This window comes from Taudactylus pleione, unplaced genomic scaffold (assembly GCF_031769625.1).
Source record: "Taudactylus pleione unplaced genomic scaffold, aTauple2 ptg000201l, whole genome shotgun sequence".
Lineage (NCBI taxonomy): Eukaryota > Metazoa > Chordata > Amphibia > Anura > Myobatrachidae > Taudactylus > Taudactylus pleione.
The window spans coordinates 30,779,755-30,805,125 of NW_028284603.1; the positions used below are offsets into that span (position 1 = coordinate 30,779,755).

Sequence of the window (25,371 nt, forward strand, 5' to 3'; positions counted from 1 at the left end):
GACAATTGGTGGTACCCCACAGTCTCCCTATTTCCCCGCTCCCGGTTTCTCAGGAGCCAGCGTGGGTTAACTCCCTGACGAGTTCTTTACAGCACTTGTCGGATGTGTTGCAAGGGGAGTCTGTGATGCGGCCGCATAAACGGCCGGTGGCGTCTCTGTCTGCTCCTTATGAGGATGACGAGGGGACGTCTGATGATGGGGAGATTCTGGATCCTTACGATCAGGAACCTCTCCATGCTAAGGACGCTGATGCTAAGTCCAAAGTATATATTCCTGGACTTATTCGGGCGGTCCGCACAGCCTTGGTGATTGAGGACGAAGTTCCCCCAGCAGCTAAATCTAAGTATGCCTTTTTCAAAGATGTGAAGGGCGATGCCACAGTCTTTCCTCTTTCGGGTCAGTTGGTGGACCATTTAGAGGAGGCGTGGAAACAGCCTGGCAAAAGATACCAGCCGCAGAGACGCCTGGCGGTGGCTTATCCGTTCGCGGATAATTATTTTGCAAAGTGGGAATCCCCTCCACAGGTGGATTCTCACGTGACCCGTCTTGTCCGTAGTGCCACATTGCCGATGCCATCCATGTCCTCCCTTAAGGATGCTACGGACCGCAAGGTGGAGATCTGCCTGAAGTCCGCTTATTCCCTTGCGGGGGGGGGGCAGCGCGGCCGGCTATGGCCATTTGCTGGGTTGCCAGAGCGATGGAGCGCTGGGCAGATTCATTAGAGGCTTCTTTTGATTCCGACTGTCCGGCCTAACAGGCGGCGTTGATTGGCAATCTCCGTGATTCGGCCACCTACATCAACGAGGCGGCCCTAGACATTAGTACTCTGGTGTCTAGGATTTCTTCAGCAGCGGTAGCTGCTCGTCGCACCTTGTGGCTGCGATCCTTGAAGGCGGACGCAGATTCCAAAAAGGGTCTGGAGGCGTTGCCGTTTACCGGAGAAGTTCTCTTCGGTCCGGATCTGGATAAGATTGTGGCCACGCTGGCGGCAGCCAAATCGGCTTGTCTCCCGTCGGCCGCTGCTCCTTCTGGTTCTGGACCATCGTCCTTTCGGTCATCTAGGGCCCAGGGCAGGCCCAAACCACAGTCGTTTCCTCGACAGGCTGGCCCTAAGAAATCGGTCAAGCCCCGGAAGTAGACATGGAGTACCAGACGTCCGGCCCCCAAGCCAGATGACAAGCCTGCGGCCTGACGGTCCGGGCCTCCCTTTGGGGGATCCCAGGGTGGGAGGCCGCCTGCTGCAGTTCGCCCAGTGTTGGTCGACCACTACGACGGACACTTGGGTTCTGGAGGTGGTCTCCCACGGGTACGCCCTCTCCTTCCGGCACAGACCCCCGGCTCGATTCTTCACCACGGGTCTACCATCAGACCGGAACAAGGCTACGGAGCTGCGGAAGGTATTGCACACTATGCTCCAGGCTGGAGTTATAGTGCCTGTTCCATTCTCCCAGAGGGGCCAGGGTTTCTATTCAAATCTTTTTTTGGTACAGAAACCCAATGGGTCGTATCGTCCGATTCTCAACCTCAAAGCACTCAACAGGTCTTTGCGGGTACCGAGGTTTCGGATGGAGACCCTACGGTCTATCATTCTGGCGCTGGAACCTGGGGACTACATGGTGTCATTGGGCATACAGGACGCTTACCTGCATGTCCCTATTCTTTTGCGCCATCAACAGTTCCTCAGGTTTGCAATCCGCAGCGACCACTTCCAGTTTCGGGCGTTACCTTTTGGCCTGGCGACAGCACCACGTGTTTTCACCAAGGTGATGGCGGTCATGGCGGCTTCTCTGCGGCTGCAGGGAGTCCGCATGTTGCCATACTTGGACGACCTGTTATTGGTGGCAGGATCTCCAGAGCTCCTGTTACGCCACTTGGACCTGACCATTGCACTGCTGCAACGGCACGGCTGGCTAATCAACTGGCAGAAGTCCACTCTAATCCCGTCTCGGAGGATTCTGCATCTTGGAGCCTTATTGGACTCTGGACAGCAAATGATCTTCGTGACGGAGGACAAGATCTCTGCTTTACAGTCAAGGGTGCGCAGTTGTCTGCACAGCCGCCGGGTGTCCCTACACTCGGCGATGAGGTTACTGGGCTCCATGGTGTCGGTGTTCGACATGGTGGAATACGCCCAGTTTCACTCCAGACCTCTGCAGCACCTGATCCTGTCCAAGTGGAACGTGCTGCCTCAGTCTCTGAAGTCCCAGACGATTGTGCTCACCCCGGAAGTTCGCCTGTCCCTTGCTTGGTTGTTACAGACGACCCACCTCAACAAGGGACGTCCGTTCTGGGTTCCAAATTGGGTCCTGTTGACAACGGACGCCAGTCTTCGGGGCTGGGGAGCAGTTTCGGGTCCACACTTGTTCCAGGGCAGGTGGACGCCGACAGAAGCGGAGCTTCCAATAAATATCTTGGAACTCCGTGCGGTCTTCAATGCTCTCCAGCAGGCACATCGGTTTCTCCAGGGTCACCCGGTGCAGGTCCAGTCGGACAACGCTACCACCGTGGCCTACATAAACAGGCAAGGAGGAACTCGCAGTCGGGCGGCTCTCATAGAGGTCTCTCGGATCCTGGTTTGGGCGGAGCGCAATCTTCCGGCCATATCAGCGGTCTTCATCCCGGGAGTGCTAAATTGGGAGGCGGACTTTCTAAGTCGCCAGGACGTTCATCCGGGGGAATGGTCCCTGCACCCGGACGTTTTTCAACTGCTGGTGGACAGGTGGGGTCTTCCAGAGATCGACCTCCATGGCGTCCCGGCACAACAACAAGTTGCCGGTATACGGGTCTCGCACAAGAAACGAAGGGGCGTCTCTGGTGGATGCTCTGTCCGTCTGGTGGACGTTCCGGTTCGCATACCTGTTCCCTCCGGTCTCCCTTCTTCCACGGGTAATCCGGAAATTCAAACAGGAAGGAGGGACGCTCCTGTTGATAGCTCCCGCGTGGCCCAGACGGCACTGGTTCTCAGACCTTCAGGGTCTGTCCGTGGACAGTCCTCTGCGGTTGCCGCTACGACCGGACCTTCTGTCTCAGGGTCCTTGTCTTCACCCGGACCTGACTCGGCTGTCTTTGACGGCGTGGCTGTTGAGACGACCATGCTGAGGTCCCGGTGGTTTTCCAGCTCTGTGGTGCGTACCATGTTACGAGCTCGGAAACCGTCTTCCGCGAGGATATACCATCGCGTGTGGCATACGTTCTTCCAGTGGTGTCGACCGAGAGGTTATGCACTGCGGGAGTTTCGTCTGTCTCGGATTCTCGCCTTCCTGCAAGCGGGACTAGATCATGGGCTTCGCCTTGCTGCTTTGAAGGTACAGGTTTCGGCCCTATCTGTCTGGTTTCACCGTAGGATTGCTACAATCCCAGATGTGCGCACCTTTATGCAAGGTGTTGTCCGCATTCAGCCGCCCTTTGTTCCACCTGTGGCGCCTTGGGATTTGGCTGTGGTCCTGAGGGCTCTCCAAGGACCGCCGTTTGAACCACTGGGCTCAGTGGATCTTAAATGGCTAACAGCTAAGACTGTTTTCCTTCTCGCCATAGCTTCGGCCAGACGTGTTTCTGAGTTAGGGGCTCTTTCTTGTAGACCCCCTTTCTTGGTTTTTCATGGGAACAGGGCAGTGCTCCGCACTCGGCCCGAGTTTCTTCCCAAAGTTGTTTCCCAGTTTCATGTTAACGAGGAAATCGTTGTTCCGGCCTTTAACTCACCGGGTCTTTCCGTGGGTGAGGCCTCTTTGGATGTTGTGCGGGCCTTAAGGACTTATGTTGACCGCACTTCTTCGTTTAGGAAGTCTGACGCTTTGTTTGTCCTCTATGGCTTCCGTAAAAAGGGTTGGCCTGCTTCAAAGCAAACTTTGGCAGCCTGGATCCGTATGGCTATTTCTGAAGCTTATCTTCATGAAGGCCTGCCGGTTCCTCCTTCTGTGAAGGCTCATTCCACTAGGTCTGTGGGTCCTTCGTGGGCAGCTCGACGTGGTGCCTCTGCAGTCCAGATCTGCAAGGCTGCTACGTGGTCCTCTGTCCATACCTTCGTGAGGTATTACAGGTTTGACACCTTCGCCTCTCAGGATGCTTCCTTCGGGCGGCTGATTCTCCTTTCTGCACAGGAGCGTCCCCACCCTTAAAGGATACTGCTTTGGGACATCCCCAAGGTATCCTGTGGATACCCTATGGACCCTGAAGTAGAAAATGAGATATGGTAAGAACTTACCTTTGTTATCTCTATTTCTACGAAGTCCATAGGGTTCCACAGGACTCCCGCCCTGTCGCACCTGTGCTGCATATGGGCTTTGGTCTGGTCACCGGTTTTCCGTCTCCCTCTGGTGAGAATGTGATTCTTGTATGTGTCCAGATCTTTGTTCTCTCTCTTCCTTCTCCTCCTCCGGCCTATGGCTTGGTAACTAACTGAGATGCCTTGGCTCGGGGGCAGGGTATAGGAGGGGGACCTAGTGCATCCTGGGAGGCTGAAAGCTTAACTCTTTGGTGCCCGATGACTGACGTCACACCTATACCCCAAGGTATCCTGTGGAACCCTATGGACTTCGTAGAAATAGAGATAACAAGGGTTCTTGTTCTTACCATATCTCATATTTATTTATTTTTTTAGTGTCAAATAACCAGAACTTCCGAATAGGGGAACGCAGTGTAGGCTTCCATAACCTTGCATCTGGAAACTTGCTCCCATATGAAAATTAGGCACTTTACAGAAAACGTTAAGTGGAGCAAATGCTTTTAAAATCCAATCCCATCAGGGCTAGAGTAGTGAGTGACCGTTTTGTTTAAATGATTGGCTTCTTTTTATTAACAGCATCGCGGCTTTGCACACCTGGTAAATCAGCTGTGGTACAAAGCATCCAATTCATGTCTTCCCCTACACCAGCCACCTGTGCTCCAAGCCATACTGGGGACCTTCCAATGTCGTCTGGCACACCGACATCCCCCTTCATGCTACTCCATAAGCTACAGACTCCCACAAGACAGAAGGCGGAGACCTCCACAGTATCTCCAAAACAGCTGTCCATTTCTAAAGTGTCCATCAAAGACTGGGTCACCCGCACTCCAGTGGCCGATGCAAAGACCCCATCTCCTCGGAAAGCGTTTACACCAGTAGAGCAGTACCCCACAAGCTCTAGTCCCAGAACACAACCTCCCTATGAGAAGAGGGCAAAGCGGCGCCTGGAGACCAGCCGTAAAAATGTGGAGCATGAATGCTTCAGTCACTGCAACTGTGTAGTGGAGCTGGAACCAGGAGTCAAGAAGGCAAGGCTGGACCTGTGCTCCTATGAAGGAGGTGATGGAAATAATGACACCATGTCTCAAGGTCTTCCTGATCTGATAAAGGACTGTGAACAGAGAACTGCTTCTAACCCTTCCTTAGAAATATCTGACAATCCCATTACTGCACCCGGTCATGTAAGACTTGGACAGCAGGACAAGGAAAATAGCTCCCCTGAAAAGAACTGGTTGTCTGCACTAGGAAGCAAATTAAAGTCTGATAAGCCTACAGCACAGTACAAGGCCGGTAACAGTCCATCATCGCGCAGTGGAAGTGCTAAGAAGGCCCCTGCAAGAAGTTTAACCACCTCGCCTGTATCTGTAAGTATCTTGTTTTTCTGCTTATGACTAATTTACCATCCTGATCACACAAGTTAGTGTTTAATCTAAGTTTTCTCTCATTCCTGGTTATGAGTATAATGGATGATACAATGTGCTGTAATAAATGTAATTCAGAATGTAGTTAAACTGCTTGTATACAGGAACAAACTGTACTTTTATAAATTGAGGTTTTGTGACCTTTATGGGGCATAAACCCTTTAGGAATTATAATACTGCAGCTTCTGATGTTGCTAATGTAATATAGTCCTTCAGTTATTATAGTCGTATTTTACAGTAGTCTGTAATACTTCCAGATTCTTTGCTGCAAAGACCTTATCACATAGCCAGGAATATAAACGTACAGAACTAGAGATGTAACCATTATTAGTTCTATTAAAATATAGCTGTTTAGGTATCCAGACTCAAATTATAAAAAAAATTACGAGTCTGCCCCCAAAGCAACAACAAAAAACCTGTTTTAATCTAGAATGATGTAACGGCAAAAATAATGTTCTCAAATAAATACACAATTGTATCGAACCATATACGAGTACTGTAATGTGGGATAAATCCTTTTTTATGCATTGTTACTCCGTATGTCAATCTGTAGTGTAATAGAACAATCTGTCACAAACAAGGTATCTGATGATACAAAGCCTAGATGTTCTATACAAGTACATTCACAGGTATACCAAAAAAAAATCACAACATAAAAACGCATATGTATGCTTGATTTACACTCTTTAAATAGCTCATCCATATATCGTAGTAGTAATGTCCGACGTTGGTACTGGTCCTCACTATGGTTAAGATACTGAAAATTCTCAGAGACTGTTCACATAATTTCTACAGTATCAATTTCAATCAGAAAAATTGTCACATAGAATAGTAACATTAGTTAAGGAGCATAAGCCCCTGAGACAAACAATCTGTACTATATTGCAAAGTATCAAAATTAAATCAATCAAGGACTTGGATTCCTGTATCTTAGTCATGCAAAATAAAAGAAGTTGTTAAGGGAAAACAGTATAACAATATATTATGGCTTAGTGCATAGAAATAAGAAATAGGACACATTATTTTGCAGATGATAAAAGGCAGTATTTCAAACCTGCATAGCATAGTCTGCTATGATAGGTAGACAGTACGGCACTACGATGTCTCCATCCCCTCTGCTGTCCGGGTGTCTTACTAGAGAGGGACTCCGACAGTGCTGATATCGTTGTGCCATCCTGAGCCTGTGACTTTTATATACCTTTCATTTAGAAGCAAAACTAGTGTTCACCTGGCATTGGCACTTTCAGCCTACCCAGTAGCTATTGGATGGCATTTTCGGAGGTTTGACCGCATTATTCATAGTGCATTCTGCCCTGTATCACATTTTAAGTGTCTTGATCTTTCTACCATGTCTAGACCTAATTAAGACTGCAGTACCCTCATTTGTTTTATATGGAGCACACATAATGTAATACTGTCCGTGCATAAATCTCTTTCCCCAAGAATAATTATTGCATGTACAAAGCGCAATGGGATATGCTGGTACTGGTATAAATAAATATCTATAATGTACATCAGAGTATCTCGGGTACATCAGAAAAAAACAAATTCAGGAATAGAATCCAGTCAGGAACTTCGTTCTGTTAAGTCTATCTTAAAATAGTTTACTGCGGCCCAAAAGCCTGCTCCTGTCTACAAAGTGTTTGTGCAAGATCACCCAACTGCCAGGTGTCAAAAAATACCTCATTTAAATATGCTTTTAAAATGGCATTAAATGAGTTTTAGTTGTATGTATTTATAAATACGTTAAGACATAAAGTTGATTGGGCAGCTTTTCCCTTTGTGTAGTGTTATCTCGATTGAAGGAAGTGGCCTGTTTACCTTGTTCTCCAAATACTCACTTAGCCAATTAGTGTAAGAACAATCCTGGGTATAAATATTATACGTAGTACTGAAGCATAGTTACTGCATATGGCCCACAGTTTTATAGGCTTTATAAAAACCAATTTGTGCTCTTCAGTTCCCAATTTGCTGCTTGATGAATGATCATTGCACACTGGAAAGCTTTGTGTACTGAAATGATTTTCCAATTTTATGGTGCGAACATAATCTGAAATGAATGATGCGCTTTTGTTTTGTTTTTTTAGGTTACAGCGACACCAGGATCCATGAGGAAAATTTCCATGTACTTCCACAAAAAGTCTCCAGAGTAACCAGCTGGGTTGGAGCAAAGATTCCTCACCTCAAACATCAAGGGTCTTACACTAGACTGCAGAAGTGTTTATCTTGTGTGTAATAAGGGAAGTGACTGGATCCGAAGTCTACTTGTATGGAAGCTGCTATGTTGATGGGTGTTCGTGTTCCTTTACAATGTGCATTTTACCAAGGATCCTCCATGCACCGTTCCTGTCTGGTGCCGTTAAATATTCTGCATATTATTAAAGCAATAGATTGTTTAACAATAGGACACATCTAATGAGATGTGAGCCCCCTGAGTTTTACCTCATGCATTTATTAATGCTCCTAATGCATGATCAGTAATAAGGTAATGTCTGCAATTTTGTTACTACTTTTCATAATTCATCAAAATGGGGTTTCCCTTGATACATATCTACAGCACTTTTAAATAATAGAACACTATTGAGTCGTGTTCAACTGTTTAGTAGCCAGGCAATAAGTAATAGTGTAGCGCTATCTTCATTCACCCCAAATGAATGGTTTTACTGTTTTAAATGAAGTTTGTACAGTTTTCCTGTTTTAGGACTTTTTTTTTCTGTTGAATTTTATATAGATGCCAGGATAGTAAATATGTATTGTGCAGCCACAGACTAATATAAACAAAGTATCCTGTTGTGTCTGAATTAAATCTTTATAAATACAAAGGTAATTTAAAAATGTCTGCGCTTTATACTTGTAAAATGTTTTGTAATGTGTTTTGAAAGATTAGGTGGTTCCTTTAGTGACTTACAACACCAGTTGATGATGTACATTAGAGGGAGCCATTCTATAGGTGGACCCAGTGTATATGAGAATGCAACTAAACAATTAACTAGGAGCTAATAACCAGCATTTAACCAGTGTCTGGGTGTGTATCCAGATGTTAATAGACACTCCAAATAATCTCCCCTCTCTGTGTTTGCATTTCTATTTCCAGTCATTTGAATGAGATGAGTGGGATAGAAATATGGGAGAAATAGGGAGGTAGAGAGGATAGGAGGTATAGGGTGGGTGGGTGGCAGGTAGATGGTGGGAGATGACAAGTGCAGAGCTAAAAATCCATGTGGCCGAGTAGTTGCAATTATGGACAATTAAATCATACGGAACTCATTGTGTAGGTGGAATTGTGGGCTGTGCTATACTGAACGGTATGTAGTTATGAGACCGGCGGACGCATGGCCGCCAGTCTCAATACCGACAGTGTAATCCCGGCAAGGGCTCTAACATAGGTGTCGAAATATGGACGCCTATGTTAATCCCGATGCCTGAACTCTGACAGGATGCGGCTTTAGGCATCCCCCTGGGAGGGGTTAGGTTTAGGCTGCGATGAGGGGGGGGTTAGGTTTAGGAACTCCTAAAGGTGGGTTAGGGGGGGGGGGGGGACAGGGTTAGGAATAGTAAACTTACCGCTGCTGTCGGTATCTCCTCCATCGTGCTGCCGGCATTGGGATTTGAACCGCTGGGCTCACGTCTGGCGGTCAAACATACTGATTCCCGCTGAACATATGCAGAGAATAGTTTAATTGTGGACTGACCTTTTGCACCAGGTATAGGGCAGGGTGTTTGCTCCACAAGAAGGTGGATATGAGGCGGTGCTGCTGCGCAAATGCGTGCAACAGGTGAATTCTGCATTTATTTCTGTGCAAGCTATACGTATGTAATTGCAGCCACCTCTGAATTAGCTCGGGGAAGAAATAGATGAGTATTCTCACCTGGCTAGAATCTAAATCCATCTCTACTTCTAAAGCTGCATACACACACAACGATTTTGTTACCAACGATTTTATGAACGATTTTTATGAACGATTTTCTGTCAGATTATCTGTCAGATTTTTTAATGTGTAATGAACGATTTTTATGAACTACAAACGATTTTTTGCATATTCCCTTAATGAAAATCGTTCAGTTGACAAGTCTGACTGAACTACAAACAACAAACGTGAACGCGCATGAACGATAATCGTTCATCATTTGACTCAGAAAGTGAACGATTTTTTTTAAACGATAATCGTTAAAAAAATCGTGTGTGTATGCAGCTTACCACTCAAGATTTGTTACGAGGCAGAAATAAATTTTCCCCATAACCTATTCCCATAAGGCTACCATTTTATTCAGTAGCTAAAGCTCAGAAGCTTCAAGAGTGCCAATAAATACTCCAGCTTAAAAATCAAATTAGAGATCTTGCCAAGAAACATCCGCTTTACCCTAGACCAAGTACTACAGGTGTGGCCCTCCAGCTGCTGTGGAACTAAATGTCTCTGCATACCCTACCAGATTTTCAGCATGCCTTGTAGCAAAACTGACGGGGCGTGCTGGGATATGCAGTTCTACAGTGGCCAGAGGGCTACATGTTGAATGCTCTAGATGCTGGAAGTTTTATTTACAAAAACTCAACCTTCCTTTTTGCTAATTCATTATCTCCAATTTTTATGCAAAGAAAGATTTCTGGATTCCTGTTCATTGCTGCAACTTTCCTCATCCCAACTTGCTTCTCAACAATCCAATCTCTTCAGAAGAGATATCCTAGACAAGTGGTTCTCAAACTCTGTCCTCAGGACCTCCCACAGGTCACGTTTTCCAGGTCACAGGTGTAGTCATTACTCACTGACACATTTTAAGATCCACAGGTGGAGCTAATTATTTCACTTATGATTCTGTGAGGAGACCTGGAACACATGCACTGTTTGGGGTCCTGAGGACCAAGTTTCAGGACCTGTGTCCTAGACCATTAAATTTTGTTACTCGCCTTCCAGCTGTCTATTCCACAAACCCTTAGTTCTGGCTCTGTTCGAGCTATTTATTGCCATCCTCAAGTGCAATCTTTGACAACGCCGCAACCCGTTTAGAAATTGGCGTGATACCTAAACCTGTCAGAATGTTGAGTCGGGTTAGGCACAAGAGGGGGGGGAAATAATAACCTGAGGATCAGAGATCTGACCCAGAAGCAACAGCCACTGCTGCAGCAGCTGTCAGGAGCAGGTAAGTCACCGCTGGGCTACCAGGGATGATGTGTTGCCATTTAATCAATGTTAACATAAATGTGGACATGGTCAATATAGACATTATGACCATGTTGACATATACCCAACCCATAAGTCACTGCTACCACTTTCAGACAGTAATCCCAGCTGGTACACTGAACTCTGTTTGAAGCCTAGTTTCAGTATTTGAAGTACCCTCTTTCACACCAGCGGATGAACTAGTTATTCCTGGATTGTTGCCGTTCACACTAGACCTGGGTCTTCTGTTTCTCATTGGACTTTTAGATATAACATCTCCAATCGCCCACTCTACTCAAGGCTGCTCTTTTTAGGCATGCCCTAGGTCATGCCTTTCACAGAGAAGGCTACCATGGTCGGACACTGGAGTAACCCTGGTAGTGACCAGGGTTGAAGCCCCAAGAATTTTGACCTGGCTTGACACGTTCACATAGAAAAATAACCAGGCTTGAGTCCTTTTCTCTGTCTGAAAGGGGTATAAATGTAAAGTACAATATTTCTTTGGGAGAGACATGGTACCAAAATCCACAAAAACATTTTGCACTGGAACAGTCAAACCACATCCTTCTGCTCATGTAATAAGGTGTCAATCAGACCCTAGACTTTGTCTCCAGTTGTCTTGTTTTATTTCTTTTTAAAGTTTATTAAGGCATCAGATGATCACAAAGTGACATACAGCAGTCACCAGGTTTTTCAATAACCGAAATGGGGTGAAAGAAAGAGGAACCTCAGATATCCCGACATAGTGGAGGGAAAAATTAGGTTAGAGAATATCCTTCAACTACGAAAGGGGAGTGTGAGGCAAACTAAAAAGGGAAACCTGGGACATGGTAGTGCTGAAGCCAAGGGATCCAAGTTTTGAGGAAAAAAGGAATACACAAGCCCTTCAGGTACCTGCTCGTCCTCTATATCTCTTAGATGAACCATACCTTATGAATGAGAGAAGCCATGGAGGGGACTCAGGGGTTTCCAGTTAGCTGTGATGCAACATGTAGCAGCTGTCAGGATATGTCTGACGAGCCTGTTTTGATGGAGCAACAAATCAGGAAATGGTAGGGGGAATAGAACTTGGGAAGATAATGTATATTAGGGGCTAGGAGGGAATTCATTTCTGACCAAAAATGTCTGTAGAAGAGGACAGGTTCAGCAGATATGGAGGAAGCAACTGATCAACCTCGTCAACATGAAGGAAGCCAAGGGAAAAATATTGAGTCTGGTAGGCACCAGGTATTATCTATATATAATTTATAAACCCTTTCCTTAATAGAAACGTGATCATATGACAGACCAATTGTCTGCGTCTAGCGGTCCACCCAAGTCTACCTTCCACTTCAATTCATAAGCATATCTTTGAGGAGTGTAATACCCCTTTTACACCAGAGCTAAAACCCGGGTTATTGAAGGGCTAACCCGGGCAGCTCCCTGGTGTAAAAGGGGAGAGGGTTGGATCCCCGGGTTGAGTGACCCGGCAATTCAACCCAGGTAAATAGCGTTTAACACGGGCCTAGCCCGTGAAATCCTGCTGTGAGAACAGCGCACTCCGGGTCACGATGGCCTGGAGTGCGTTGCAAGCCGGCCGATTGGTCCGACTTCAGTGGCACTTGGAGATTACGTCATCTCCAAGCGACCACTTACACGCCGGAAAAGCCGGGTCTATGCAGACCCGACTCCGGTGTGAGCGACACCGACTCGGGAATATCTTGAGTCGGCGCCGGCAAAATTACGGGTCTGATCCGGATAGGAACCCTGTTCCAACTCCAGGTCCGACCCGGAATTTTGGTGGAAAAGGGGTATAAGAGGTCAGGACTAAGTTATATAAGAACAAGATGAGCCCCCATGGTTGTCGAGCAGCACAACAATGTTGTTCAAAGAGGGGGAGCGGTCTAGAGGAAAGTCTATGCAAAAGATATGTCTAAAGCTGCATACACATAACGATTTTTTGAGCGATAACGACGTCGTTATCGTTCAATCGGTCAAAAAATCGTTCAGTTTCTGAGTTATAATGATGAATGATAATCGTTCATGCGCGTTCCCGTTTGTAGTTCGTCCATTTCTGACTGACCAACTTAACGATTTTCATTAAGGGAAGGAACATTTTTCGTTCATCGTTGTAAAAATCGTTCATTACACTTCAAAAAAAATCATTCACTTTTTCAAAGGAACAATTGAACGAAAATCGTTCACTAACAAAATCGTTACGTGTGTATGCAGCATTAGTAATGATGAAAGGAAGAGGTTGGGAGAAGGAGGTGCTCTTGAAGATTTTGGAAAGTGAGGAGTATACCTCTGACAACGATATAATTGAGATATCTAATAACCCTCTCTAGATCAGGAGTAGAAGGCAGATGGGGAGAATCCAGGCAAAAAAATCAGGGCTTAGAGTGGAGGGTGTCACTTTGCTCAGTGGGTGACCTGTCATATCGGCCCAGCATCTTCGGTAAATGTGCTAATGCAGCGTAATAGCTAGTTGGCTCTAGAACCTGGCATGCATGGCACAGGTGATGCACTCATTTGATCATGAATAACCACATTTTGATCTGAGAGTGGATCGGTAAGCGTTACTCCTTTTCTGAGTATAGGAACAATGTTTAAATGTAAATTACTGCTTCTTGTTTGTTCTTATTTATAATGTCATGTCATTATAAACCATAGATTTAAAAAATTCAACATTGCTAATAAATTATATACATTTAATGTATACACTGATAAACCCCTAATCTATTCGGTATGTACAATGTGGAGTGGTACTGGGAATCTGAAGACCAAAACATCCAAAGTATTTATGTTTTATGTTAGTAAAGGTGCAATCTCTCAGAACATGTAGCTACTTAAGCCGTATGAATACCCTAAAAAATAAACAGTCTAACAAAGAACATAATGGGCTCTATGTACAGGGCCGGTGCTACCATTAGGCAGCTTTAGGCGGCTGCCTAGGGGTGCTGGCCACTGGAGGGTGCCGCTGAGTCCACAAAAAAAAGGGTGTCTTTTTCAGGCCCAGACAGGTTGGTTTAGAGTGTGTGTGGATGGTTTTATTGAGTGCTGACAGGGTTAGTGTGTGTGTGTGTTTAATAAGTACTGGCAGGGTGAGTGTGTGTGTATATGTGGAAGGTAATGGGTACTGACAAATTGGAGCACAGATGTGTGGCATACATATATTGTGGCATAGATTGGCATAATGTATTGGGGTCACAGATATATGGCATATAAAGGATTTGGGCATATATGTGGCATATGTACTAGGGGCATTGTTTGGCATAATTCATGGCTATATGGCATACAATCACTTTCTGAGAAAGTGAGAAAGTGTAAGTCTGTTTGTCTGTCCTTTATGCCTGGCCAGAGTTTTGTACCTTTCCTTTGTCGTGGTGGTGTAGTTTGACCAGTATTAGTTTTTTGGGGGTTTTTTGCCTAGGCTTGAACTTTTTCAGGGCGACACACTGTCACACAATCCCATAAAACTGGGACTCTTAAATTATACAGGTTCTGGGGCTGAGGGGCTGGCTTCATACACACACTGTCATAGTGCCTGGCAGGCTCATGAGCAACTCAGCACTCAAAACATTCAGACTGTGGCAGACAGCATAATCAATCCACAATCTTTGATCCTGGCAAAGCTTAGCATATGGAGATTACAAACAGCAGGGGAAATTGATTGCAGCCACACAGTGCCACTGCTGGCGGGCCCCCTTCTGTCTGGGAACAGGACACCAGTCTTGGCATACCCCCATAATGGCATACCTGCTAGACATGGTCTTCATTGTTAGTCTGCAGAGTGATTTCAGGGGGTGATTTAGCTCTGGATACAGTAACAGGGTTCACGCAGATTCCTGATTATCGAGAATGCGCGCATGTGCCTGACCCGTACTGCATATACAGTATGCAGTACGGGTCTACAATTTTGCACGCAGTCCGGCAGCAGACTGTCTGTGAATTACAGTCTGCGAATTACAGTTTGCTGACGTTTATGGATGGGGAGTGGGTGACGATGGCCTCCGTTTCCCAAAATGGAGATTTTTTTGGCTTCTTTTGCTCATCTGCAGCGGTGGTTTGTGTGACCCCAAGGTCACTCAGCTGGACGAAGGGATCGCAGACGATCCGATGCTGTGTCTTTGGACGTAGCTTGGATCAGTAGTGCATGCAGGAGGCATGACACCTCCTGTTGCATTACCCTATCACAGTTATTGCAGCTGTGATAGCATATCCGTCCGCAGCTGAATCACCCCCTCTGTTCTGCAGTGATTTCTGAAACTCAAGTGATTTTGAAAGCTATACTGATTTCTGTCCTTTAAGTCAGTCTGCTCCTGATATACCGCATTCCAAATGGTATGAGAATATGCCTGCACTGTCATTTACTCCTTATTTGCATAGATATCCAGGTTATAGACAAGGACAATTTAAAAAAATGATGGAAAACCTACTAAGCAGTGGGTACTGCACAGGGGCAGAACTATGGGAGACAATGGAGGTGCCTGCCGTCGGCAGGGCCGCCATCAGGGGGGGACTGTCGGGTCTCCAGTCCCAGGCCTGGAGAGAGAGGGGGCCCGGGACCATCTAGCAGCACAGAAAAATGCACTGCAACAGGCGGCTGGCAAAAGAGAGGGCACCGGCTGTATTGAATTTATAGGAGCTGGCCGCGAGCTAATCACAGCTCAGTGACGGAAAGGCAACCAATCAGGAGCGGACGCTCCTGATTGGCTGCCGTTCTGCGAGCTGTGATTGGCTTGCGGCGGGCTCCATACTTCCAATGCCGCTAGTGCTTTTTCTTTTGGCGGCCACCTGATGCATTGAGCTCCGCTGGTACCGGTCGCGGGCCGCCTCTCTGGGTCTGCTCTCTCTTCGGAAACCACATGGAGGAGATACATATCCCAGACACCTAATGCCCTGGTCAGAACAGAACCGAGGGCACCAGTGCGGTAAGGCAGCAACTGTATGTACTTTAAATTGTGCATCTAGAAAGCATATGCATATAGTAATATGCATGTGATAATGAAAAAAAATGTGCACACACAATGCAGCTTCATATTATCTGGATTTTTTTTTAATTCCATAATCTAATTAAAGATAAAAGTTTGTGATCTTATGACTTCCATGTGTTCATGTGCACATCAAAATAATCACTTTCTATACCAGACCTGACCTTGCCCTGTGTCCCCTTTAGTCCCGCCAGTCTTCCCTGCACTGCGCCTCTCAGTCCGCCAGCCCTCCTTGCACTGCGCCTCTCAGTCCGCCAACCCTCCCTGCACTGCCCCTCTCAGTCCGCCAGCCCTCCCTGCACTGCCCCTCTCAGTCCAGCCAGCCCTCCCTGCACTGCCCCTCTCAGTCTGCCAGCCCTCCCTGCACTGCCCCTCTGTCTGCCAGTCCTCCCTGCACTGCCCCTCTCAGTCTGCCAGCCCTCCCTGCACTGCCCCCCTCAGTCCAGCCAGCCTTCCCTGCTCCCCACCCCAGTCAAGATAGCCAGCCTGCTTGCCGTCCCCACACATTCCAGCAGCCTTCTCTGCCCTTTGTCACCCCTGGTCCACCCTTCCCAGCCCAGTGGACACCCCCCCCCCCCACCATGTCTAGACATCCCTGTATCTCTAATAGGTCTGGCCCTCCCTCTCCTGCACTTCCCCTTTCTTCTCCATTTTTATGTGGGTCTGGTTATCTCAATGTATTTTATGTAGATCCAGCTTTTCTTTTATTTATATAGGGAGATAGAGAGAGAATTGACGTTGCTTTCCCTATATATGCAGTATAGATTCTGGTTTTCTGTGTGTGTGAATTTACAGCAGTTTTCTCTCCTATATTTCTGTATTTGTATAGTTTCATATATAATTTTATAGATTGACATGTTATAATAACAACCGCCCCACACAGTCCATACTTTGGGAATTTTTAAACTGGTTTACAGACTTTACACACCAACTGATGCTCCACCCACATTATCCACATATCTGCCCACCTCTGCCCCATACCTTTGGGAGGGGGGCCCTGCTTATTTTGTCTGCACCGGACCCCACAATTTCTGATGGCAGCCCTGGCCGTCGGGCTCCAGCTCTGTAGGGGCACCTCCACCATTGTCCATAACATATTCAGCCCACTTAGGGCTGTAACTATGTACCCGGAGTGTACCGTCATGGCCACCCAATACATGGCACCCCTTCCCGGCACCTGAGAAGCCACCATACACTAGTGGGGAGCTCCATGTCATACTATCAGCTGCTGCCTACTTGATACCTGCTGTGAGTAAATAGGGTCTAGTTAGGTCCCTGAAAATCACACAGTTGAGTGTAACACACAGAGGTAACCTAAGTATTAAAGAGGTGCAGTCTACAAGTGAACTGCTGGGACGCGAGTGTTCACTAACTGCATAATATTACTACTTGCTAATCTTAAGACCGGCTTGCCTCTTGTCTGTGAGACTGTTATTTGGCAACAAATTGCCACATGTTTACTAAATGGATATTTATTAACCAAGTTGCGGACGTAATTTTTACAAGAAAGCTGTTTCTTTTATATGGTTTGGAATCCAAGTGATACAAGGAAATTGTTATGTACATATCCCTGAAGTTTCTGTGGTTTATATGTGAATATAGGTCTACCTATACTGTGTGGGATTTGTTGCTTTACAAGCAACATTCATGTTATTTGTTTTTTGTACTTTGAATATGTTCAAGTGTTTTTACAATTAAAACTATTTTATTGGTGGAATTTAAACAAGTCTTTTGTATACTAAATAGAGAGCAAGCACACATATAGATCTGTTTATACTATAATATATATATATTTTCAAATTGAGAATAACTTAATACCAAGCGCAGTAAGTTTCTTATAAATATTTTTGTAAAAAAAAATGATGGTTTCAGGTGTACTTCAGGGTCCAGTCTTCAACCCGAGCAACACCGGATATCCCAGCTAGTGTATAATACAGTATATTGTGTTATTGTTGTCTAATATTAAATGACTAGGTGCATACACACACAACGATTTTTTGAACAATTATCGATAACTATATTGTTTATCGTTCAATCGTTGAAAAAATTGTTCACTTTCTGAGTTAAAATGATGAACGATTATCGTTCATGTGTGTTTACGTTTGTAGTTTGTAGTTCAGTCAGACTGACCAACTCAACGGTTTTCAGGAAGGGAATATGCAAAAATCGTTTGTAGTTCAAAAAAATCGTTCATTACATTTAGTAAATGAACGATTTTAGTAAACTATTTTCGTTCATTTTTCCCTGAACGAAAATCGTTTACTAAAATCGTTCATTTACTAAATCGTTGTGTGTGTATGCAGCTTTAGTAAGGGTTTTTTTTGCTCATTATAGATGAGATTGCACCTTGAATTAAAAAATAAATAAATAAACCATGTATTAAAAAAGACCATCCTGATTGTCTAATGCAGGCTTGCTTTCTTTTATTTATGAAGGGTTTCCACAAGCTTCTGACCACAATGTAATAGAGTGTGAGATTTGCAATGTGCTGCGATTTCAGCAATTTAGCACTAAGGTTTAAAGCTCGGTACACACGTAAAGATTTTCTGTCCAACCATCCAACTAGTTGATTGGTTGGAATGAAAATTTGGTAACGTATGGGAGTAACTGATGATCAGAAATTTGCTCCTAAATGCCAGAAAACAGATGAAAATGGTCATCAGACAAGTTTGTTAAATGTTTGATCTCAACAATTTGTTCAAACAACAGTTTTTGTCCATTTTCCAGCATTTGGGAGCAAATTTCTGATTGTCATTTGCTTTCATACCTTACCAGATTTTCATTCCAACCATCAACTAGTTGGATGGTTGGACAGAAAATCTTTACGTGTGTACCCAGCTTAAGGCGGTAACTTTTTGCAATGCAAAACTTACTGGCTAGGCATTTTACAAAATTGCAGCTTTAAGGGGTCTATTCATTATGTTAATTATCAGACCCCTAATGGGAACGGTTACCACTTTCTTTTTTTGGGGAGGGCTAATTTATTAAAAATGGTTGCAATACCATGATTGCTGTACCCACTCCAATCTCTTCCATTGATCTTAACCAAAAAAGACGTACAACAGATTAATGCTTTATTTCAAAAGTTTACTTGGAAAGGGGGGCCAAAGCCGAATTGCTTTGAGAAAGTTAAACCAACCCGAAAGCAAGGTATTCATTTCCCAAATATTGAAACGTATAATCATACAGTGCTTTTGAGACACTTAAGGGACTGGCTTCAAAAAACCTCCATTTACAGAGATACAGAATTAGACCAAGAATTGTTAGGTAATACTGATCTAATTTGTTTCCTTCACCAACATGACCAGGAAATTCCTGATTTACAAAGTTCAAACCCACTTCTTCTCTGGACAACCAGAAAAATCTGGCATATTCTCAGGCATAAAGCAGGATTAACTGTGTTTCATTCCCTATATTTACCCTTGATAGGAAACCCTAATTTCTTGGATGGCATGGCTGCTCACCCCTTTACTATGTGGAGGGCGGCGGGAATAGGCAATGTTGAATCTTTGGTTTCCCGGGACGATAAACCTATCCTCTCATATTCAGAGATTTCAACAACACATGCAGTGGTCAGCCCATATCCTTTGGCTTTTCTAGAAGTCGTTTTTATGTATCACATTTGTTGAGTCATTTCTCAGATAAGGGTAGGGAGAATAATTTGGTTCGGCTTCTGAGCCAGCCAGTGCTTACTCATAAAGCAATATTGAGTCACTATGCTTTCTTAAGAGAGCTTATAGATCACACCAAGATTTCAGCGGGTATGGCAGGATGGCTAATACATTACCCCACTTTGAGTATGGAACAACTTAACAAGGCTCTCTAATTCTCTAGGAACACTTTGACAGCGAGTATATATACAGAACTGCAGGGAGGAAGACCATTTGCAAGGATGGATTGCTACAGACCCCCCCCCCCCCAATCCAATTTAGGATAGATTGGATAGAAATGCTTTTGCTCAGGGATATGAAAGCGGAATGATTGTTCATGACCTGGGAGTCCTATGTAGACACCCTACCGTTAACAGTAAGATTACAAGTCCACCGTAGTCTTAAAAATTCAACGTGGTATTTAACCAGACTAGCAGCGCAGGACCAGCCAATCTCATTAGACTAAATAGTGGGGTAATGGTGGGTCTTTCAACTGGGGTTCCATGTCGATACTTTATTTTGGTTTATGGAATCACGACCATGTTCGTTATTATTTTATTGTTCTTAATATTTATGGTTGTATGTATTTATTTCACAAATCACTGATATTGTGTTTTTGTAAGACAATGAAAGGCATTGTATTCAAGATCTATTGATATTTTTTTGACACGGTTTCCTCAAAATGTATTGAAGATATTTCAGTGGTTGTGAACCTATTTTGAAAAATGTTTCACTGTACTTTAATAAAAAATTGTTTAAAAAAAATTATCGGACCCCCCCGATAATTAACATACTAACTCAAAGCGAGTGCCAGAGCAATTTATCATTGCTCCGGCGCGGAGACCGCTGGTCCGAAAATTAACTTTCGGAGCAGTGACACTAGTGTGCATTCGTTACCTACAAGGTCATGCATGCGCACAGAAGTCCCGGCATCTGGCGGATGGAGCCGGACAGGGGTGGAGGGATCTGAAAAGAAAGAAGCAGGGTTAGCAGTGAGTGTGAGAGCAAACACCATCTGAAGATGGCGAATGCTCTCGCAGACAAGCTCCGTAAATATTGTATTTTCGGAGCTTGATGAATTCTGTCCCCATACTATTGTATGGGGACAGCAGGCTATTTCGGGAGAGAAAGGTAAGCAGGAGATATCTTTTATATCTCCTGTTTTACCTTTTTGATGAATAGCCCAGGCACTTAATTTCTACAATTGAAGGTGAAAATATTAAGTTTCACCTGCGTTTGTAGAAATTCAGTGATAATGAATAGACCCCTAAATCTTAGTACTAAGTTGCTGAAATCTTGGCATTTTGCAGTCTCACACTCTATTACATGTGTGCCTCTGTTTGTAGATGTTGCTAGGCTTCTTTTGTGAATAAAGTCACCATACGCGAAACTAGAGATCTGGTAATGGGTGGTCTCAGTTTTAGCACCATGTCTAGAGTTGCAGGGGGTAGGGTGTCTGATAGGGAAGAGGGAACTAGGGAAGAAGTAACTTTGCCTGTGGTGCACGCTCCAAAAGGGGTGTGAACACTCAAACAGAGGGCGTGGTGTCTCCAGCCAGCCCCCTTTCTGTGTCTCCCAAGCCACTCCCCCTTCTGAGCTTATCTTGAGGTACATTGCTCTTCGCATGCTTAGATAGTGAACAGGTGCAGCTCTACACACTTTTTCAACTTATCACACCCAGGGCTGGCCCAAGCCTAAATTTTTTCGTAAGCGAATATAGATTTTGGCACCCCTTACATGATAATTGTGCGATTTAAATTTAGCTTAAATATTTGTCCTGTACTCCAGGCACACCTGATATTTATAATTGTATAGTTTGTAATAATCTAGTTCTATATGGAATAAAAATAGATGTATTTTTTTCGTTTTATGAAGATTTCCAATAAGGCCAGATGTAGCCTTAGCCATTATGAGTGACAGACAGGTAAAGCTGAGAAAATTTTAAAATTTTACTTCATGTAAGGTGAGGATAAATGATGTGGGGTCTGGCACTACATTCACCCTAAACCTACCCCCTCCCCGATGCCTAAACCTAACCTCCTCCCCTAGTGCCTAAACCTAACCTCCCCCTCCCCGCACCCTAACACACTGTTGATTTTAAAATGAACCTCTATATACCCCTGCCTGTACCTTCTAAAATCCTTCCTATAAACCTCTAAGGATTACACTAATTTGCGTACGCAGTCATACAATGAATAGAGACCCCAGACTCAGAACATGTGGTTCCGAAGCACAAAGTATTATTCAGGTAAAAGTACAGTCAGTTACACGCAATCTATACATACACAATTTAGGCGTAAAAGGAAATAATACAGACCCAAGTACAGTATACATACGCTTGCGCCTCCGGACCCAGAGATAGACTTCAGACTAGAGACCCTCAGTACATACAGCATTCAGCATGAACTAAAAAATTTCCTGCTGATGTCATTGGTTCCCAGAGAAGAAGCATATGTTACAGCACATTTAACAGGCTAGTTCAAATAGACTCCCCCTGCCTCTAACAGCAGGTGGATCTTTCTAATAACACCTCCTGTAACATTCCAACAGCTAAACATTTAGTTGCTTGTAAGTTCTGCGATCCGTAACTTGAGTTTGCATGATGCGATCTCTCCACCGATAACACCGGGATGCTGTAAAAAGCGTATGCATCAGAACAAGACCAAACATAACTTGCTTATCATGTATAATACCTTAGTTATCAAAAACCTTTATTTCTCAGCATTTAAACTAACTTAACCAACTTGAATCATACATTTGATGCTTATTGAACCTTATGAGTGAATATGAAATGTGTGGGTGATCAGGGTTTGGTATAAGGACGCTAGTTAACTTGGGACAGATGCGTGCGCATAAAACTACTTTTTCAGCGGTTACATACAAAGTCCTATGCATTCGCTAATATGCGACTAGTTAATAGCGCTCTTGTGAGTATCATTGTGTGTAAGAGAAATGATGAAAGAAGCGATCGCATAGTGCTATTATAAATATCGCCACATGTACTATATTATGAGTTCACCTAAAATGGCGCTTAGGCGGCCATTCGCAAAATGGCGTCTTGCGATCGCATTTCAAAAATGGAGTCTTGCGGCCATTCGCAAGATGGTGTCGCTGCGATTAAATTTTAAACTGAACTTGTCTCAGCCAATTATTCAGCTTCGACAGTCCACCCTTTGATAGCAAACAACATGCTATCACAATCTGCTATATACATTTATTTTAGGCTTACATTTACATATTATTTAGTGTTATTCTGGGATGGCACAAGGTGGTTCTTAATCCATCAATAATGTGTCTCTGGATGGGCACATAAAACTACTATTATACGCACACCGCGGATCTTGGGAGATCATGTGACAGGTGTGGGAATGCACCAGTCTTATAACAGCAGTCTTGAAGGGGAATTTGAGACTTTACATTGTCTGAGGTGTTCTATAAATAACATTTCAATAATATCTTCTATGCATGTCTAAATATAATACATTAAATGATGGTACTTCCTAGCTCAGGGTTGTGATGCAGTTCTGTATCTACCTCGGTATACATATTATCATTTCTGACCACCATCATAGTTTAATTCTTTCGTTTTACTCTATTTTATACATTTTCCACACTTCCACACAATAGGAACACACCGGACGCATATGCCAACTACTATGATGACAATCAGTATAAGGATCAAGAATTTGCCTATGCTGGTGATCACTTCCTGGACCCATTCCCCTAGACCCGAAAACCATTTCACTGGGTTCAGCCATGACACCCATCCTTCTATCTTTTCCCCTGCTTCAGCCACTGATGCGTTATGGTTCTTACGAAATTCCCACTTTAGCTGCAGAATCTCATCCATCTTCTGGTCTATCACCTCCTTAGGGTCGCTGGTATCATTGGTGACATAAGTGCAACATTTTACTCCAAATTGGGTAGCTAACATTACGCAATACCCTCCAGTAACAGCAGTTAAATAATTCAACACTAGCCTGTGTTGCACTAGTTCTTTCTTGTACGCTTGCAATTCTCTTCCTGTGTACCTGAATGTGTCATCGTACATCTCGGTGATATTATCTATTATTTTCGCAAGTTCATGAATATATCTAAAATTTAATGTACCCCTAGCAATCCTGGTGGGATCCAGGGCGACTAAAACTTGGAAGCCAGTTGTCTCACTGATTAACTGAGCGGCTTTATGCATATCACCAGGTGTCATATTTCTCTTGTTTCTGTGTTCATATTGTGTGTGAAGATATGGTGACGGTGTGTTTTTATGTATTCCCAACATTTCAACATGTGTGAGGGTCATAACTTCTGGAAGTATTTTTTTCAAATAACATAACAATTACAATACTAAAATTGGTCAGAAACTCCCCTGATTGGCATTGCACTCCTCCTGACTCCACTCCATCAACTCCGCCATCCGTCCATGAGTACCGTGACTATCATTCCCCTGTGGTGAGTGCTATCTTTAATATCTTCTATCCCAGTGTACTGGGTGATAGCCTGCAGAGCCCAGTCGCAATAATCTTCTGCAGTTTCACTCTCCTTTTGTTTGATTGTGAAGATTTTGTTCCAGTTAACTACTACTGGAAAATATATATACCCAATTGAGTTACAATGTGGGAAATGTTACCTTGGTTTACTTGGTCTGTTAAGGAAATGTCACCATCCAATACACAATCCGTGATAAATTTTGTCACGTCGGTATTGCGTGGTAGACAGGGCCTTAACATTACACGCCAATCTTTATTAGTGGGCTCATGAGAACTACCCAAATTTCTCAAAAATCTTTGACATTTGGCCAGTTCCTTTTTCGGATTGGGGAAATCATTTATGATGGAATTTAGTTCTGCTCTTGTCCATGGACAATGCATTACTACTTTCCTCGTGGGCACTACACCGTTTGCATTAGTGATGAGCTCCGAACAGGTGGAATCCGAGTCCACCCGAACGCAAGTTCGGGTGTTCCCGCCTGACTCGGATTCCACCTCGAGGCCGAACGTCACCCGTCCGGCGTCGGATTCTCGCGAGAGCCGGGTGACGTTCGGCCTCTATAAAAAGGCGCGGTGCCCGGCAGTCAGCGCCATTTCGCGTGTGACGCGTAGTTATGTAGTGCGCTGTCTGTGCTAGTGTTAGATAGATTAGAGTAGGCAGTGTTCTTGCCGCTCTGTGACTTTACTGGGCATAAGCCCTTTGTGTGTGCTCCGTGACTGGGCATAATAAGCCCACTGTGTGTATGTGTACTCATTGTATTATACAAGCTCCGTGACTGACAACTGACAGGGCATAGCCCACTGAGTGTATTATACAAGCTCCGTGACTGTGCATAGCCCACTGAGTGTATACAAGCTCCATGACAGGGCATAGCCCACTGAGTGTATTATACAAGCTCCGTGACAGGGCATAAGCCCACTGAGTGTATACAAGCTCCGTGACAGAGCATAAGCCCACTGTGTCTATTATACAAGCTCTGTGACAGGGCATAAGCCCACTGAGTATTATACAAGCTCCGTGACAGAGCATAGCCCACTGAGTGTATTATACAAGCTCCGTGAAAGGGCATAAGCCCACTGAGTGTATACAAGCTCCGTGACAGGGCATAGCCCACTGTGTCTATTATACAAGCTCCGTGACAGGGCATAAGTCCACTGAGTATTATACAAGCTCCGTGACAGGGCATAGCCCACTGTGTCTATTATACAAGCTTCGTGACAGGGCATAGCCCACTGTGTCTATTATACAAGCTCCGTGACAGGGCATAGCCCACTGAGTGTATTATACAAGCTCCGTGACAGGGCATAGCCCACTGAGTGTATTATACAAGCTCCGTGACAGGGCATAAACCCACTGAGTATTATACAAGCTCCGTGACAGGGCATAAGCTCACTGTGTCTATTATACAAGCTCCATGAAAGGGCATAGCCCACTGTGTGTATACAAGCTCCGTGACAGGGC

At 44.6% G+C, this 25,371-nt stretch overlaps 1 protein-coding gene across 1 annotated transcript in view; it reads left to right on the forward strand.

Annotated features, from left to right (window-relative positions):
• The window catches only part of DTL (denticleless E3 ubiquitin protein ligase adapter), a 38,099-nt gene extending 29,621 nt beyond the window's left edge, over positions 1-8,478 (forward strand). Inside the window, exons 14-15 of the mRNA XM_088477312.1 lie at positions 4,799-5,586; positions 7,731-8,478. Of these exons, the coding sequence (XP_088333438.1) occupies positions 4,799-5,586; positions 7,731-7,796 (854 nt within the window). The 3' untranslated portion in view covers positions 7,797-8,478. The remainder of the gene's footprint in view (positions 1-4,798; positions 5,587-7,730) is intronic.
• Positions 8,479-25,371: the final 16,893 nt, after the last annotated feature.